Genomic DNA, 19,304 nt, shown 5'->3' with positions numbered 1-19,304 from the left:
ATACAGACCACACATGAGAAGTTTGGGAAGGCAACAGGGTCTCCACAGGGTTTCCTTCCTTCCTGTAACTAATTCTTACACATTAGACTTTCCAAATGAGAGAGGGAGGCACAACTTTAGGTTCTCAAGGTATTGCAGACTAATGGTCAACCTGTTCTGGTTCCCGTGAGAACACGAATAATTAGCCAAAATTACAATTCACATTTTTCTTTCCTGGTTTTCTGTTTCACCTTCTGCCAAAATAATATAACAACTACCACAATATTGCCACGCACACAGCCTCCTGAGCCAGTATTAACTTGTAAAATGTATCCAGGCTGAGTCAGTCTGTTACCTGCCACCACGACGGCTGTTGAGGTGGATGGATTCTTCCCTCAGTTTCCTCTGCCAGTTCCCTCAGTCTTTCAGTTTCTTACATTTTGCTTCTTCACAGTTTACATTTTCCTAGCTATTTATTCCATCCGTTGATTTTACAAAGTGATGTGTTTTTCCCCAAGGGTAAACTGTCTAGATATATTGCGACCTTCAAGAACATCTTTACAGTCAATTTATTTTAAAGATTGTATATCAGCACAGACAAAATTCTTCTTACTGACACAATACCTTGTGATGTGAACTTAGAAAATAGTCGATAAATTTTCATTAATTGTTTTGATTAATTTTCAATCTATCTAAAAAATTATCATTAAAGTTCACAAAATACATATTTTATATTAATACCTCTATAATTTGCCACAATTATTAAGTATAAATAACCAATTTAGATGGTATAATAGGTATACACAAGGTGGATAGGTTTATAGCTTGTTTTCCAAATGAGTACTTTATAAAATCCATCAAGGTCACCATCTTTGTCCTGAGATAATGTATGATATTTCTTCCTAATACTTCAAAAAATATTCTAAATGTTCCCCAGTGGGATGGTTTCTCTTGAACATAATTAATGGGTATTTTCAAATAGAGACAAAAGTACAGATAATAGTATAATGGGCCACCAGGAATGTATACCCTAGCTAGGTTTAAGATAGAAAAAACATTCACGATTGCTGGCAAGATGGCTGAATGGGAACAGCTCCGGTCTGTAGCTCCTAGATAGATTGACACAGAAGGAAGGTGATTTCTGCATTTCCAACTGAGGTACCCAGTTCATCTCATTGGTACTGGTTGGACAGTGGGTGCAGCCCACAGAAGGCGAGCCAAAGCAGGGTGGTGTGTCACCTCACCCAGGAAGCACAAAGGGTAGGGGAATTTTCTTCGCAACCCACAAACCAGGAGATCCCCTCCGGTGCCCACCCCACCAGGCCCCTGGGTTTCAAGCAAAAAACTGGGCAGCCATTTGGGCAGACATCGAACTAGCTACAGGAGTTCTTTTTTTCCATACCCCAGGGCACCTTGAACACCAGCGAGACAAAACTCTTCACTCCCCTGGAAAGGGTGCTGAAGCCAAGGAGCCAAGTGGTCTGGCTCGGCAGGTTCCACCCCCACAGAGCCCAGCAAACTAAGATCCACTGGCTTGAAATTCTCGCTGTCAGCACAGCAGCAGTCCGAGATTGACCCAGGATGTTCGAGCTTGGTGGGGATAGGAGCATCCGTAATTGCTGAGGCTTGAGTAGGCCGTTTTACACTCACAGTGTAAACAAAGCCACTGGGAATTTCGAACTGGGGGGAGCCCACTGCAGCTCAGCAAGGCTGCTGTGGCCAGACTGCCAGATTTCTTTTCTCTGAGCAGGGCATTTCTGAAAAAAAGGCAGCAGCCCCCGTCAAGGACTCAGAGATAAAACTCCCATCTCCCTGGGACAGAGCACCTGGGGAAAGGGGTAGCTATGGGTGAAGTTTCAGCAGACTTGAACATCCCCGCCTGACAGATCTGAAGAGTAGTGAACCTCCCAGCACAGCATTCAAACTCTGCTAAGGGTCAGATTGTCTCCTCAAGTGGGTCCCTGACCCCTGTGTATCCTGACTGGCAGACACCTCCCAGTAGGGGCCGACAGACACCTCATACAGGAGAGCTCTGACTGGCATCTAGCAGGTGCCGCTCTGGGACGAAGCTTCCAGAGGAAAGATCAGGTGGCAATCTTTGCTGTTCTGCAGCCTCCACTGGTGATACCCAGGCACACAGGGTCAGGAGTGGACCTCCAGCAAACTCCAGCAGACCAGCAGCAGAGGGGCCTGACTGTCAGAAGGAAATCTAACAAACAGAAAGGAACAGCACGTCCACTCAAAGACCTCATCCGAAGGTCACCAACATCAAAGGCAAAAGGTAGATAAATTCGTAAAGATGGAGAGAAACCAGTGCAAAAAGGCTGAAAATTCCAAAACCCAAATGATTCTTCTCCTCCAAAGGATCAAAACTCCTCACCAGCAAGGGAACAAAACTGGATGGAGAATGAATTTGATGAATTGACAGAAGTCGGCTTCAGAAGGTGGGTAATAACAAACTCCTCCGAGCTAAGGGAGCATGTTCTAACCCAATGCAAGGAAGCTAAGAAGCTTGAAAAAAAGGTTAGACAAATTGCTAACTAGAATAACCAGTGCAGAGAAGAATATAAATGACCTCATGGAGCTGAAAAACACAGCACGAGAACTTTGTGAAGCATACACAGTTTCAATAGCTGAATCAATCAAGCAGAAGAAAAGATATCAGTGATTGAAGATCAAATTAATGAAATAAAGAGAGAAGACAAGATTAGAGGAAAAAGAATAAAAAGGAACAAGAAAAGCCTCCAAGAAATATGGGACTATGTGAACAGACCAAATCTATGTTCAATTGGTGTACTTGAAAGTGATGAGGAGAATGGAACCAAGTTGGAAAACACTCTTCAGGATATTATCCAGGAGAACTTTCACAACCTAGCAAGGCAGGCCAACGTTCAAATTCAGGAAGCACAGAGAACACCACAAAGATATTCCTTGAGAAGAGCAATTCCAAGACACACAATCGTCAGACTCAGCAAGGTTGAAATGAAGGAAAAAATGTTAAGGGGCCGGAGAGAAAGGTCAGGTTACACACAAAGACTAACAGCGGATCTCTTGGCAGAAACCCTGCAAGCTGGAAGAGAGTAGGGGCCAATATTCAACATTCTTAAAGAAAAAAATTTTCAGCCCAGAATTTCATATCCAGCCACACTAAGCTTCCTAAGCAAAGGAGGAATAAAATCCTTTAGAGACAAGGAAATGCTGAGAGATTTTGTCACCACCAGGCCTGCCTTACAAAAGCTCCTGAAGGAAGCACTAAACGTGGAAAGGAACAACTCATACCATCCACTGCAAAACCATAATAAACTGTAAAGAACATTGACACTATGAAGAAACTGCATCAACTAACAGGCAAAACAACCAGCTAACATCATAATGACAGGATCAAATTCACACATAACAATATTAACCTTAAATGTAAATGGGCTAACTGGACCAATTAAAAGACACAGACTGGCAAATTGGATAGAGTCAAGACCCATTAGAGTGCTGTATTCAGGAAACCCATCTTACGTGCAAAGACACACATAGGCTCAAAATAAAACGGTGGTGGAATATTTACCAAGCAAATGGAAAGTAAAAAAAAGCAGGAGTTGCAATCCTAATCTCATAAAACAGACTTTAAACCAACAAAGATCAAAAGAGACAAAGAAGGGCATTACATAATGGGAAAGGGATCAACGCAGCAAGAAGAGCTAACTATCCTTAATATACACGCACCCAATACAGGAGCACCCAGATTCATAAAGCAAGTTCTTGGAGACCTACAAAAAGACTTAGACTCCCATACAATAATAGTGGGACATTTTAACACCCCACTGTCAATATTAGACAGATCAACGAGACAGAAAATTAACAAAGATACTCAGGACTTGAACTCAGCTCTGGAACAAGCAGACCTAATGGACATCTACAGAACTCTTCACCCCAATTCGACAGAATATACATTTTTCTCAGCACCTCATCACAATTATTCTAAAATTGACCACATAACTGGAAGTAAAATACTCCTCAGTAAATGCAAAAGAATGGAAATCATAATAGTCTCTCAGAACACAGTGCAATCAAATTAGAGCTCAGGATTAAGAAACTCACTCAAAACTGCACAACTACATGGAAACTGAACAACATGCTACTGAATGACAACTGGGTAAATAAGGAAATGAAGGCAGAAATAAAGATGTTCTTTGAAACCAATGAGAATGAAAACACAGCGTACCAGAATCTCTGGGACACATTTAAAGCAGTGTGTAGAGGGAAATTTATAGCACTAAATGCCTACAAAAGAAAGCAGGAAAGATCTGAAATTGACAACCTAACATCACAATTAAAAGAACCAGAGAAGCAACCGCAAACAAATTCAAAATCTAGCAGAAGACAAGAAATAACTAAGATCAGAGCAGAACTGAAGGAGATAGAAACACAAAAAAGCCTTCAAAAAATCACTGAATCCAGGAGCTGGTTTTTTGAAAAGATCAACAAAATACACTGCTAGCCAGACTAGTTAAGAAGAGAGAAGAATCAAATAGACACAATAAATAAAAAAAGATAAAGGGGATATCACCACCAATCCTACAGAAATACAAACTACCATCAGAGAATACTATAAACACCTCTATGCAAATAAACTAGAACATCTAGAAGAATTGGATAAATTCCTGGACACATACACTCTCCCAAGTCTAAACCAGGAAGAAGTTGAATTCCTGAATAAACCAATAACAAGTTTTGAAATTGAGGCAGTAATTAATAGCCTACCAACCAAAAAAAAAAAAAAAAGTCCAGGACCAGACGGATTCACAGCTGAATTCTACCAGAGGTACAAAGAGGAGCTGGTACCATTCCTTCTGAAACTATTCCAAACAATAGAAAAAGGGGGAATCCTCCCCAACTCATTTTATGAGGCCAGCATCATCCTGATACCAAAGCCTGGCAGAGACACAACAAAAAAAAAAAACAATTTTCGGCCAATATCCCTGATGAACATCGATGCGAAAATCCTCAGTAAAATACTGGTGAACCTAATCCAGCAGCACATCAAAAAACTTATCCACCACGATCAAGTCAGCTTCATCCCTGGGATGCAAGGCTGGTTCAACATATGCAAATCAATAAACATAATCCACCACATAAACAGAACCAATGACAAAAATCACATGATAATCTCAATAGATGCAGAAAAGGCTTTCAACAAAATTCAACACCTCTTCATGCTAAAAATCCTCAATAAACTAGGTATCGATGGAATGTATCTCAAAATAATAAGAGCTATTTATGACAAACCCACAGCCAATATCAAACTGAATGGGCAAAAATTGGAAGCATTTCCTTTGAAAACTGGCACAAGACAAAGATGCCCTGTCTCAACACTCCTATTCAACATATTATTGGAAGTTCTGGCCAGGGCAGTCAGGCAAGAGAAAGAAATAAATGGTATTCAAATAGGAAGAGAAGAAGTCAAATTGTCTGTTTGCAGATTATATGATTATATATTTAGAAAACTCCATCATCTCAGCCCAAAATCTCTTTACGCTGATATGCAACTTCAGCAAAGTCTCAGAATACAAAATCAATGTGCAAAAATCACAAGCATTCTTATACACCAATAACAGACAAACAGAGAGCCAAGTCGAGTGAAATCCCATTCACAGCTGCTACAAAGAGAATAAAATACCTAGGAATCCAACTTATAAGGGATGTGAAGGACCTCTTCAGGGAAAATTACCAACCACTGCTCAAGGAAATAAGAGAGGACACAAACAAGTGGAAAAACATTCCATGCTCATGCATAGGAAGAATCAATATCGTGAAAATGGCCATACTGCCCAAAGTAATTTATAGATTCAATGCTATCCCCATCAAGCTACCACTGACTTTCTTCACAGAATTGGAAAAACTACTTTAAAATTCAAATGGAACAAAAAAAGAGCCCACATAGCCAAGACAATGCTGGGCAAGAAGAACAAAGCTGGAGGCATCCCACTACCTGACTTCAAACTATACTACAAGGCCGCAGTAACAAAAACAGCATGGCACTGGTACCAAAACAGATATATAGACCAATGGAACAGAACAGAGGCCTCAGAAATAACACCACATGTCTACAACCAACTGATCTTTGACAAACTTGACACAATCAAGCAATGGGGAAAATATTACCTATTTAATAAATGGTGTTGGGAAACCTGCTAGCCATATATGGAAAACAGAAACTGGACCCCTTGCTTACACCTTATATGAAAATCAACTCAAGATGAATCAAAGACTTAAATGTAAGATCTAGGACCATAAAAATCCTAGAAGAAAACCTGGGCAATACCATTCAAGGCAGGCATGGGCAAAGACTTCATGTCTGAAACCCCAAAAGCCATGGCAACAAAAACTAAAATACACAAATGGGATCTAATTAAACTAAAGAACTTCTGCACAGCAAAAGAAACTATCATCAGAGTGAACAGGCAACCTACAGAATGGGAGAAAATGTTTGCAATGTATCCATCTGACAAAGGGCTAATATCCAGAATCTACAGAGAATTTAAACAAATTTACAAGAAAAAGGATGGGCATGGTGGCTCATGCCTCTAATCCCAGCACTTTGGGAGGCCGAGGTGGGCGGATTACGAGGTCAGGAGTTTGAGATCAGCCTGGCCAATATGGTGAAACCCTGTCTCTACTAAAAATACAAAAATTAGCTGGGCTTGGTGGCACACGCCTGAAGTTCTAGCTACTCGGGAGGCTGAGACAGAAGAATCACCTGAACCAGGGATGCGGAGGTTGCAGTGAGCTGAGATTGTGCCACTGCACTCCAGCCTGAGTGGCAAAGCGAGACTCCACTAAAAAAAAAAAAAAAAAAAAGAATTTAAAAGAAAAAAACCACCCCATCAAAAAGTGGACGAAGGATATGAACAGATACTTCTCAAAAGAAGACATTTGTGCAGCCAACAAACATATGAAAAAATGCTCATCATCACTGTTCATTAGAGAAATGCAAATCAAAACCACAATGAGATACCATCTCACGCCAGTTAGAATGGCAATCATCAAAAAGTTAGGAAACAACAGATACTGGAGAGGATGTGGAGAAATAGGAATGCTTTTACACTGTGGTGGGAGTGTAAATTAGTTCAACCATTGTGGATGACAGTGTGGTGAATCCTCAAGGATCTAGAACTAGAAATACCATTTGACCCAGCAATCCCATTACTGGGTATATACCCAAAGGATTATAAATCATTCTACTATAAAGACACATGCACATGTATGTTTACTGCAGTACTATTCACAATAGCAAAGACTTGGAACCAACCCAAATGTCCATCAATAATGGACTGGATAAAGAATATGTGGCACATATACATACACCATGGAATACTATGCAGCCATAAAAAAGGATGAGTTCATGTCCTTTGCAGGGACATGGATGAAGCTGGAAACCATCATTCTCAGCAAACTATCACAAGGACAGAAAACCAAACAACACATGATCTCACTCAGTGGGAGTTGAACAATGAGAACACATGGACACAGGGAGGGAAACATCACACAGTGGGGCCTGTCTGGGGGCGGGAGTTAGAGGAGGGATAACATTAGGAGAAATACCTAATGTAAGTGACGGGTTGATGGGTGCAGCAAACCACCATGGCAAGTGTATACCTATGTAACAAAACTGCACATTCTGAACATGTACCCCAGAACTTAAAGTATAATAAAAAAAAAACTAAATAAAAATAAATTTTAAAAAACGATATATACAACATCCAAGAAGAAAAAAGAAGTAATATGATCCTTCCTGTGATGCAGCTTCTCGGTTCTTACATTCATTTTAAGAAGACCCTTAGAAAACTGGAGGGTGCAGTTGTCATTCTTTGGAGCCTACAGTAAATTTTCTTCTCCTTAATGTCCCTACGGCTCCTCGTGTGTTGCTCACTTTTGCATCATTCTGCCATGTCATATATTGGAATTATACATAAATAACACTGAACAAATATACTTCAGGTTGCACACTATTCTCAGCTTCGGAGATCTAGGGTCTCACAACCTGGTGATGAAGACAAATAAGAAAATAAATCATTACTACACGGTGTGTGAGGTGATGTACTGAAGTACCCACAGGAAGTACAGAGGGAGTTACCAAGGAATATGCACATGTGCCGATAACTGCAGGCTTCCTGAGGAAAAGGGCCACGTACTCCCCTGACATGTGGCCCTGGATTTCTCACCAGGTTATGGGTTCAGAAAACAGTGTTTAATTATGTGTTCTTGGATTGAGGGTAACTAGGCCAGTAAGTAATCTGGAAACCATATTTGCTGGAAGACTTTAACTAGGTAATTTTAACCCCAAGGAGAGAAGACTGGAAAAAGGTATATTATTCCCTCTATTTCAAGGATTGTTATGTAGTAGAGGGAACCAACTTATTCTGAAACATTCCAGGGGGCAGAAACTTCAACCCATTAATCCTGGTTCTGACTTCCATAGTGTTAAAGAATACGTTTCTTACATAGTAGAGAACCTTAGCATTGCTGAATAAGGAGAAAGCATAGGTGAAGCTAATTGAAATAAAGTGACTATTAGGGGTAAGTTTGATTACAGTTTTTCCAGCTTTTGTCACCTTGACACTCATGTTTTGTACTACTCAACCAATCAGCATCTCAGAAACTTACTAGAATGGCTAGCTGCACTTACAGACATATTTTACTGCTTAAATTTAAAGATAATAGATATGAAGCCCTTAACTAAAAAATCAGAATTTCACCCTTTAATAAGCATTTCAAATCTGCTAATCTTAATCATATCCCACAGAATTAGTTGGTTAATAAATTGCATCAACACTCATTTTTTTGTTTTATGAAAACAAAAGCCCTTGAAGCCACCACAGGGCATATGAACTGGGAAGAAATATCCTGACCAGAGTTTTCTGTCATCTCTGTGCTTCAAGTATCACACAGAAGGGCACGAACTCTCACAATAAATATGTCATCAAGATGGAAGAATATTTTTTCATCACAAAAATAAACTATGTTTCCTGTCTTCCACTAGCATTTGTATCCATTTCTTCAGACTAAGGAGACCCAGTGGACGCTTGAAGGCTGTACCCCTGAAAAGCAAGACATCGGTTTCACTGTCAGCTGGATGCCAAAGAAGTGCAAACAAAGCAGCACGTGCCCCATGTCAACTGGCCCACAGTGCCGCAGATCCTAGGAACTCTGAAGGAGCCAACAGCAGTAGCAACAACAAAACAGCATTTAGGCTACGTTCCCCTGCCAGCTCCATTCCCAAATATTTATGGAAAAGCCCCTACTTCTACAAGTCCCCCATCCCTCCGGAGAATGCTTTCATTTGATTGCCTCAGTATTGAAACTCTTCAACAACAGCATCCGTCACTGTCAGGTTTCTGGAGGTAAAACTGCTGTGTGATGATCATGTTGGTTGAAAGAAGAGTGAACTGAGACCACAGAACCCATCTGTTACCTTCTAGTCTCCTAGGAGGAATTTCACGTGATTCTACTCATTTCCTTTGGACCTAGCTAGATTACTACTGCTGTATAATAATGGGCAACTGTCGCTTTAAAGCACAAGCTTTTGATGCTTTTTATAATCCCTATTAGTGATAGGTCGTATAGAACAATAATCAGTGGAAATTATATATATGTATTTAGTAGGATCTCATAAGAATTTACATAGGAAAGATTAAATCCTTTAATCTTACACAGGAAAAATTGAGTCCATTAATCTTTGAGTTTTAGAAAGTTGTGATAAGTAATTTATCATAATGATCTATTGTCTAGAGTCTTTTGAAGGGTAATATAAACACTCAATCTATTTGTGACTTTAAAACACCTTTTGGTTTTTTAAAGTCCAGAATGACAGGCTGGTGGAGCTAGAAGTCAAGTTAGAACTGTGACAAATGAATTCAGGAAGTCTTTCCATCCAGACCCTGTTCTATTTAGCAGTAAAACTAGAAGACATATTAGGCAGAAAGGAAATGGTTGTTTCTATCTATTTATTTAACCTCTTTCCATAGCAAAAGATGACAAGTTAACTACTACTTTTCCACAAATGTGTTCCCTACTCCACTCCTGGCCCACACCAAATTCTTGTAGAAAGCCTTGGCACACAAATTGTTGGTTAACAACTAGACTGTCTTTCTAGTTGTTCAAAGGGAATTGAAAATCTTTTTGTAGAGTGTTTTATTAGATTTGCATCTGGAAAAATTCACTATTCCATTTTTTAACTGCAACAGTGAAAGAGGAATTTTGCTGATCCAGACCTGCTTTTTAAAGAATGACCTTCATTCGTTGACCCTTGGAACATTCACCGAATTCAATGATTTATTCAACTAAGAACATTTGCTAGATGCTAAGGGCAAAAGGATGAACAAGGTAGAAATGGCCTCTGCCCTCAGGAGCTAAACTCTAGCAGACCAAATAACAGAATCTCCTGGAGGCATGCCCTCTACCGTCCTCTCAGAATATCTACAACTACTTCTTTCTTTCAGAAGATGACTAAAAATGAAGCTTTATTTAACTTTTCTTAGAACAAGCTGAGGTATACATAAATAGATAAATTTCAAATACACTGTCATACATAAGCATTCTCACATTGACATCTTTTAAAACCTCTAAACACTTCTGCGAGAAATAAACGTATTTCTTGCCTTTAGTATGATGTTCATGAAGCTGAAGAAGTGATTTTAAGGACTCAGCATTCTCAAACTCATGAGTATTCTGGAGGAAATCTTCAGCTTGGTCTATTTTAATAGCAAACTACAATAGAAATACAGAGGAAAGACATTTGTATAAAAATTAATGTGCCATTGTTAGTTACCTGTAGATGTTTTTCATAAATTAGTAGCCCTACTGAGGATGTGTGTTTGTGCAAGGGTATATGTTCGTATGTGTTTGTGTGAGTGTGTGTTGGCTTACGGTGTTTGAGGGTGTGTGTTTGCATGTGGTCAATTTACAAAGTGTCATTGGTAAGAATTTTCTTCTCCTTTCATATCTAATTTTGTATGCTGAAATAAACCAACCTTTTTACGGTCCAAATGCCTATTAAATTTTTCAAACAAAATTATAATGTCCTATGTATACAGTCACTTTCAACATTCTAAGGCACTTAATTAAGAATAAGCAGATAGTTAGCTAAGGGAAACCAGGAAGAGGTTAACTAAAAAGTAATCTACACATTTACAAGTAAATGTAGCTTAAGAACTCACTTAGAGAGAAGGTTGAAGTATAGTTATTTTTTCCCTCTATAAATGAACTTAGCAGTGAAATATGCAAGTTTCCAAATAATACATAGTCTAATCCTATATTTTATACAAAGCAAATATATATATATTTGTATAGAAAGCGGTCTGAAAAAATACACGCCAAATGGTGACTTAATGAGAAGAAATGAAATTAAGGATGACCAAGAGGAGGTAAAATTTTAATATTTGAATCTATAATTTGTAATTCCGTTTGCATTTTTATCAATAATTTGTATGCATTACATCTATAAATAAAATGAGATTAGATGGAGCAAGAATGACAAGTGAGAAATTTATCCTCTCTTACAAGGAAAATGCATAGCAATTTCACACTCTAAATGGTGAGGAATATGACTGGTCTCTCTTTTTCTTTTTCTCTATAGAGGCAGTGGGAAATTGAGAGAGATAATTAACGTGATGTTAAAATGCTCAGGAAAATAATCTTAGAAACAAGTTTTAGAAGATGGCAAAATACATTTGGTTATCCTGTCATAGTATGTCTATAGTGGTAGACAAATAGCTGGCTTGTTTTAGCACTAAGATTCAACAGTAATTATCACTATTTATATGAGCATTTTAATATATTCACCTTTGGATTGGGTTTAGAATAAACTAATTAAGGAAAAGTATCAGTGTAAAAGACACAGAAGCTTGTGATGTTACTTATCTTCTGTTTCAAGTCTTCTCCAAACTATCATCTTTGAATCTGGGGATTCTTAATATTTTAATGTAACTATTTGATTAACACAATCGACTGTAGTTTATTACAACAGCCATATGAAATCCAGTTATAAATGAAACGGAATGATGAGAGAGAGACTGAAGAGCATGGGACATGTTTTGGAAAGGAAGGCCTCTGTCATCCTATTAGAACAACCTGATGGACATCTGCTGCTGCCACTCAGGGGCAGTGTTTCTAAATTATAGCACAGTGTTTGAGGTGAGAATAACCCAACTGATAGTTATGTCTGTGAGTGAGCCTGAAATAATCTTGTAATAACGATAAACCATGCAATCATTAGTAATTTTTAATTTCTCAAAAATTTCTGCATGCACATAATTCAATAAGGGAGTCAATATCCACATTATTTACATCCCTAATTCACTCAATTTCTAATAACTGATTTTTAAAATATTATTTAAAGAGAATCTTCAAAAAGAAAAAAAAATTCCTAGTAGGTGGTTTGTTTGTTACCTGCAAAACATTACAAAAAGTTCCACGGTCACTGTTTAACTTATATTTATATTTCAGTTTGTTATCAAATTAAAAATAAACCAATAAGCAAACAATGCTTTACTCAGAAAAAGCTTCCCTAAAGTTCTGTTTACTTTTATCGGTATTTTCCTTTCTCCACTCTCTTTTATCACTAATAAAAATGGCTTTGGCATACAAAGGGGGCATAAGAATTATATAGCAGTTTGTCTTCAGTTTAGTATGAAGTGATTTACAAAACTGGAAATGGAATAATACAAGTAATAATTAGTCTTTTCACTAGATGCAATAAAAGCTCACACAAGTGTAAGAATAACAGTGTTGGGTTGAATTATGGTTTGGCCTGCTATTTCCTTTTACTTCATGTTATATCTGAAAGGAATTTACTCATCATGGAGAAGATAAGCTAGCGTTAACACTAAAGCACAGTGAGAAACAAATATTGCTCTAATGCTAGAAAAAGAAGAAAATTTCCTGGACTCAAAACAGCTGAGTTTCAAGGACAGTTGACACCTGTACCCTACTTACTAAGCTAGAATGAGTCAGATATATCTATAATTTGGCCTCTGTAGGTGTATTTCAGCTGTTTTATTTCTTTTCAGGGAAGAAAGATTGTGTATGAAACTTCTTCCAAGATGGTCTCTGAAATGAGTTAAACTTCAGTGTTCAAATTGTGAAAAACAAGCCTTGAAAGTTATAATAAGGTTTTTATTCCTCCCTTTTGCTTTTAAACAAGTTCATGATGCATGAGATTGCCTACTCCAATTTTTAGGTTCTATTACTAATCTTCGTTCCTTCATTATTTTGGATTTAAGTCCTGAATTTTTAGTTTAAAAATGTCATATTTTTCAAAGCTAGTGCTTTATCATAATGAAGCAGTGCTCTCACATCAAAATGAATGGGCTGCCACTTGACAGAGAAGTTAAAAGTGAAATTTCCAATAACTGTCTTATACCAAATATAATACCTCTTTTGATAATGTTCTTTGAAACTCACATTTTGAAATTAGAAACCTCAAAAAATTGTAGAATTCGAGAAAACTCACATGGAGACATGACCTTCTTAGGTCCATAAGGACTTTTTCCTTCTCTAGTATTGTAAGGTGTTCAAACTATGGAAAATCAACTATACGCCTTAGGAAAGTACTTATAAAATGCTATATTTATGAATCAAATATCCTATGGAATATTCTATAATTATCTTTTTAAAACATAGGCAGCAAAATGCAATTTTATTCTCCAACTTTTAGCCAAGAACAACACTCTAGACCAGCATTTCTTAGTAATCCCACAATCAGGGTAATTGTTTGATTTAGTAACTGTATTACTACCTTCAATAGAGGGAAATAATCATAATGACTTACGAGCATTCCCATTATTACTTAATATTTTACCAAATTTTAGTTACTTAACTGTACTTTGTTTTTGTTTGAAGACCTACTCTTAAAATAGTAATAATTTTATTTATTGACAATCAAAAATTAAATATATTGTCTATGGTTATACTGCCATTTTTTTAACTGCTTGCAATGTCTATTTGTGGAAAAACAAACATTTTCAGGAGTGCTATTCATTTGTTCTGATGCTGGGAAGGGAGAAGTTTTTTAAAGCGCAAACCTCTAAGGCATTTTCAAAAAATTCAGAAGTCAACCTAAGGAGCTCCATTCTTCTTTCAAGCATGGACACCAGGGCTGCCCATGCTTCACCCAGAGTCTCGGCCATGGCATCGTAGACCCGACTCTGATCCTTGTTCTCTTCAGCTGTCTTGTCTGCTTCCTGCAAGAGTTCCCATACCTGATCTTCCAAAGCCTAAGTACAAAAGAAAAAGGCATAAGGCAGGATGTTAACTCAATGTAAGAACACAGGATCACATTTTAAATACTTGGATATTAGAAATTGTATGTGGTCTAGGAAAGATAATTTATAAACACAAACTGTTATACAAGAAGGTATATCAAACAGGAAGGAAGGAGCGATCAGGATTGAGGTGAGCCAGGGAGCATGGCCAGGCTAAAGGGATTCACATTTAAACATTGTCCAAACACTGCTGACATCTGTTAAAGACACATGTCTACATTCCCAAGGGGTATAGAATATTATGTTAATCTCACAGTTCCAAAAAAAATAAGAAAATTAATAAGAACACACCTAGAAGAGTGATCAAGAATAAAGGTTGTGAGAAACAAGCCCAGTAAAGCTTACTGTTTATTGCAAATAATTGTCATTAGTTGTTAATATGACTGTGATGCTTAATGTAAATATTAAGAGTAGATTTTTAAACCAGACTAGTCATAATTTAAAATTTAAGATATCTGTAACCAACATTATCTACTGTTTGAACAAAATATGAAAAATGAAAAGGAACATGTGCTTACATAATTGTCTCATTCAGGGATAGGAGAATTTAATAAGTTCCATATAATTCTTGAAGTTAGCATCAAAATAAAGGCATAATTTTTTTTTTTTTTTTTTTTTTGAGACGGAGTCTCATTCTGTCGCCCAGGCTGGAGTGCAGTGGCACGATCTCAGCTCACTGCAAGCTCCGCCTCCTGGGTTTAGGCCATTCTCCTGCCTCAGCCTCCCAAGTAGCTGGGACTACAGGCGCCCGCCACCTCGCCCGGCTAGTTTTTTGTATTTTTTAGTAGAGACGGGGTTTCACCGTGTTAGCCAGGATGGTCTCGATCTTCTGACCTCGTGATCCGCCCGTCTCGGCCTCCCAAAGTGCTGGGATTACAGGCTTGAGCCACCGCGCCCGGCAAAGGCATAATTTTTAAAGAGTACAGTAGACTAAAATAGTATGAATAAATTCTAAAACATCAACATAAAAAGGAACTTAAAAATGTGATAAAGAAAAATACAACAAAGAAAACAAAAGAAATAAGAGCAGGTTTATAAGGACACATTCACACACACACACACACAAACAAAATGACAAGTACATAATTAAATATCAATTAACACAAAAAATGTGGATGAGCTAACTTTTTAAACAAAAAGACAAACACTATCAGAGTGAGAAAAAAAGGCAGCAAAATTCAACCAATTTGTGTTTCCTAGAGTGTCCCTAAAAAGAAATACTTTTTGAAAATAAAGAGATGAGATATATCAGGCAAAGACAGACAAGAGAAAGCAGGACTATAATATTGAACAAATTAGAATCAAAACTAAAATCACTGATGCTTAAAAATGGCATTTATAATGATAAATAGTGCAATCCACAGTAAAGACACTCATGAACCTTTGTATCTGTGGCTCTGAAGTATTTCAAGTAGATATAAGCAATCTTACATCAAATGAACAGAGAATAAGAACTACAATTATAGACTGTTTTTAAAAATAATAAGGCTACTACATTTAAAAACTTTAAATATACAGCTAACCTTATGCTCAGATTAAATACATTGTATTAGACAACTTGAACAAAGAAAGAAAACAAATTATCTCAACATCTAGGTCTAAATTATTTAAAAAATAAATAAAACAACAAATTAAGGGGGTTAAACTGATTTAATACAAAATCAGAAATTAGCAGTTTAGATTAAAATATTAGAATTGATTTTTTAAGTTGATTAATTAAAAAGCCAATGAAATATTAAAACAGCTGACAGATGTCAATAAAAATGGGAGAGTAGATAGCTCCAAGTGACCATTTCTGTAGAGAAACATCAGAAAACGCGGGGAGGTCGAGGCGGGCGGATCACGAGGTCAGGAGATCGAGACCATCCTGGCTAACATGGTGAAACCCCATCTCTACTAAAAATACAAAAAAATTAGCCGAGCGTAGCGGTGGGCACCTGTAGTCCCAGCTACTAGGGAGGCTGAGGCAGGAAAATGGCATGAACCCGGGAGGCGGAGCTTGCAGTGAGCTGAGATAGTGCCACTGCACTCCAGCCTGAGTGACAGAGCAAGCCTCTGCCTCAGAAACAAACAAACAAACAAACACGCAGGCAAAAACTGTCTTATTTTTGTTAGAACTCTGGAAAGTAGTCAAAGATTTACAGCAACCAAATAAAGGCTGAAGCAAGAAAAAGGTGACTTAAAAATGGTAGAAAAGCTTTGAGATATTTTTACATGCCCTTGCTCAACCCCTCCTGGGTTCAGCAGAGACTATTAGAGTGGGTAAGAATAATAAGACTCAACTGTATGTTGTCTACAAGAAACCTACTCCAAATATAAAGGCAGAGGTGCATTAAAAGTAAATGAAGTGGAGTAACAATGTGAGGTGATATGTCAATTAGCTCAATTAATTTAACATGTGTTAATTATTTTGCAATGTATACATACCTGAAAACATCGTATTGTATAACTTAGGTGTATACAATTTTTAGTTGTCAATTATACCTCAGTAAAGCTGGATGGAAAAAAAAGTGAATGGATGGAGAAAGATGTACCATGCTAACACTAATCTAAAGAAAGCTGGAGTAGCTATGTTAATTCTAGACAGATAATATTTTAGAGCAAGGAATATTATTTGAGATTAAGATGGGTGTTACATGATAATAAAGGAGTCAATCTACAAGAAGGCATGACAATTCTAAATGTGTATGAGCCTAACAACAGAGAGTCAAAATATATGAGGCAAAAATTAATAGAACTACATGGAAAAATAGATAAATATACTAAAATAGAGACTTCAACATCCTTCTATCAGTAAGCATTATATCCAGCAGGCTGAAAATGATTAAGTATATAGATGAACTGAACAGCACCATCAATCAACTTGATCTAATTGCCATTTATACAATAATTCCTCCAACAATGCATAACATACTTCCTCTCAAGTTTACATGGAACATTCATCAAGATAGGCCATATCCTGGGCCATAAAACATACCTTAACAAATTTTTAAAAACAGAAATCATACAAATGTACTCTCAGACCACAAAAGAATTAAACTACATGTCAATAACAGAAATATAACCAAAAAATACCACAATATTTTAATATTAAACAACATACTTTTAAATAAAACATGGGTCAAAGAAGTCTCAGGGAAATATAAATATTTTGAACTAAATGAGAAAATGAAAATACGATGTATCAAAATTTTTAAGATGCCACAATAGTAGTGCTTAAAGAAAATTTTATAGCATTGAATATATACATATACATGAAATGAAAAAAGACCTAAAATCAATATTCTGAGTTTTCACCATAGGAACTAGAGAAAGAGAGTAAATTAAATCTTTAGTAAACAGAAGAAAATAATAACAATTAGAGGAGGAATCAATGAAATGAAAACAACAGAGAAAGTCAATGAAAGCAAAAACGAGTTCTAGGAAAAGATCGATAAAATTGATAAATCTCTACTCATGCTAATCAAGAAAGAAAGAGAAAAGAAACAAACTACTAATATTGGAAATGAAAGAGGGGCCACAACTACTGATCCCATGGACATTAAAAGGATAAAAAGGAATACTATAAGTGGCTCTATGCCCACAAATTTGATAACTGAGATGAAATGGACAAATTCCTTGAATGACACAATCTACCAAAACTCACACAAGAAAAAATAGGCAATCTGAACAAGTCTATATCTATTAAAAAATTAAATCAATAATTAATAACCTTCCAAATAAGAAAGCACTAGACCCAGGTGACTACACTGGTGAATTCTACCAAATGTTTAAAGAAGAAATGGTGCTAAAACTACTTAATAAATTCAGCAAAGTTACAGTGTATGAGATCAACACACAAAAAAATCAGTTGTGTTTCTTTCTAAAGAAATGAACAATCTAAAAAGAAAGTCAAGAATTCCATTTACAAGAGCATCAGAAAGAATAAAATACCTAGGAATACGTTTAACCAAGGAGGTGAAAGACTTGTACATTGAAAACTAAAAATCATTACTGAAAGAAATTGAAGAAGATCTAAATAAATGGAAAGAGAACCCATGTTTATGAATTGGAAGACACTGTTGCTAAAAAGCAATACTATCTAAAGTAATCCACAGATCAATATAAACATTTCACAGGCTTTTTGACAGAAATTGAAGAGATGATCCTCATATTTATATGGACTTGTAAGGGGATCATAATAATCAAAACAATATTGAAAAAGAACAAATTCGGAGGACTCACACTTCTAAATTTCAAAACTTACTACAAAGCAACAGTAATCAAAAACAGTGTATTGACACAAGGATAGACATATAGGGCAATGGCCTAGAATTGAGAGTTCAGAAATATACCTATATGTCTATGGACAATTGATTTTCAACAATGGTGCCAGGACCATTCAATTAGGAAAGAATAGTCTCTTAAACTAGTGGAGCTAGAACAACTAGATATTCACATGTAAAAGAATAAAATTGAATTCTTACCTCTCATGCCATATAAAAATTAACTCAAAATATATCAGTGATCTCAACGTAAAAGCTAAAACTAAGAAATTTTTAGAAGAATTTTATAAGTAAATTTTCATCACCTTGAATTTGGCAATAGTTTTTTAGATATGACATCAGTAGCATCAGCAACAACAAACAGATAAATTGGACTTCATCAAAATTAAGACTTTTATGTACAAAGGACATTATCAAATCAGTAAAAAGGAAATCCTTAGAATGGGAGAAAATGTTTGCAAATTATGTATCTGATAAGCATCTAGTATCCAGAATATATGAAGAGCTCTTTCAACTTAACAATAGAAAGGGGCAGGTGCAGTGGCTCATGCCTGTAATCCCAGCTCTTTGGGAGGCCGAGGTGGGCAGGTCGCTTGAGGTCAGGAGTTCAAGACCAGCCTGGCCAACATGTTGAAACTCCGTCTCTACTAAAAATACAAAAATTAGCCAGGTGTGGTGGTGGACACCTGTAATCCTAGTTACTCAGGAGGCTGAGGCAGGAGAATTGCTTGAGCCCAGGAAGCAG

General features: G+C 36.9%; 1 protein-coding gene across 1 annotated transcript in view; it reads right to left on the bottom strand.

The window, feature by feature from the left end:
- Positions 1-19,304, bottom strand: part of CCDC141 (coiled-coil domain containing 141) — a 207,778-nt gene that overhangs the window by 127,865 nt on the left and 60,609 nt on the right. Inside the window, exons 3-4 of the mRNA XM_010382868.2 lie at positions 14,055-14,246; positions 10,632-10,740 (exon numbers count right to left, since the gene is read on the bottom strand). Of these exons, the coding sequence (XP_010381170.2) occupies positions 10,632-10,740; positions 14,055-14,246 (301 nt within the window). The remainder of the gene's footprint in view (positions 1-10,631; positions 10,741-14,054; positions 14,247-19,304) is intronic.

The sequence above is a fragment of the Rhinopithecus roxellana genome, chromosome 14 (assembly GCF_007565055.1).
Source record: "Rhinopithecus roxellana isolate Shanxi Qingling chromosome 14, ASM756505v1, whole genome shotgun sequence".
NCBI classification, from domain to species: domain Eukaryota; kingdom Metazoa; phylum Chordata; class Mammalia; order Primates; family Cercopithecidae; genus Rhinopithecus; species Rhinopithecus roxellana.
Note: the sequence above shows the minus strand (reverse complement) of the source record. Positions and strands in the feature narration are given on the sequence as shown.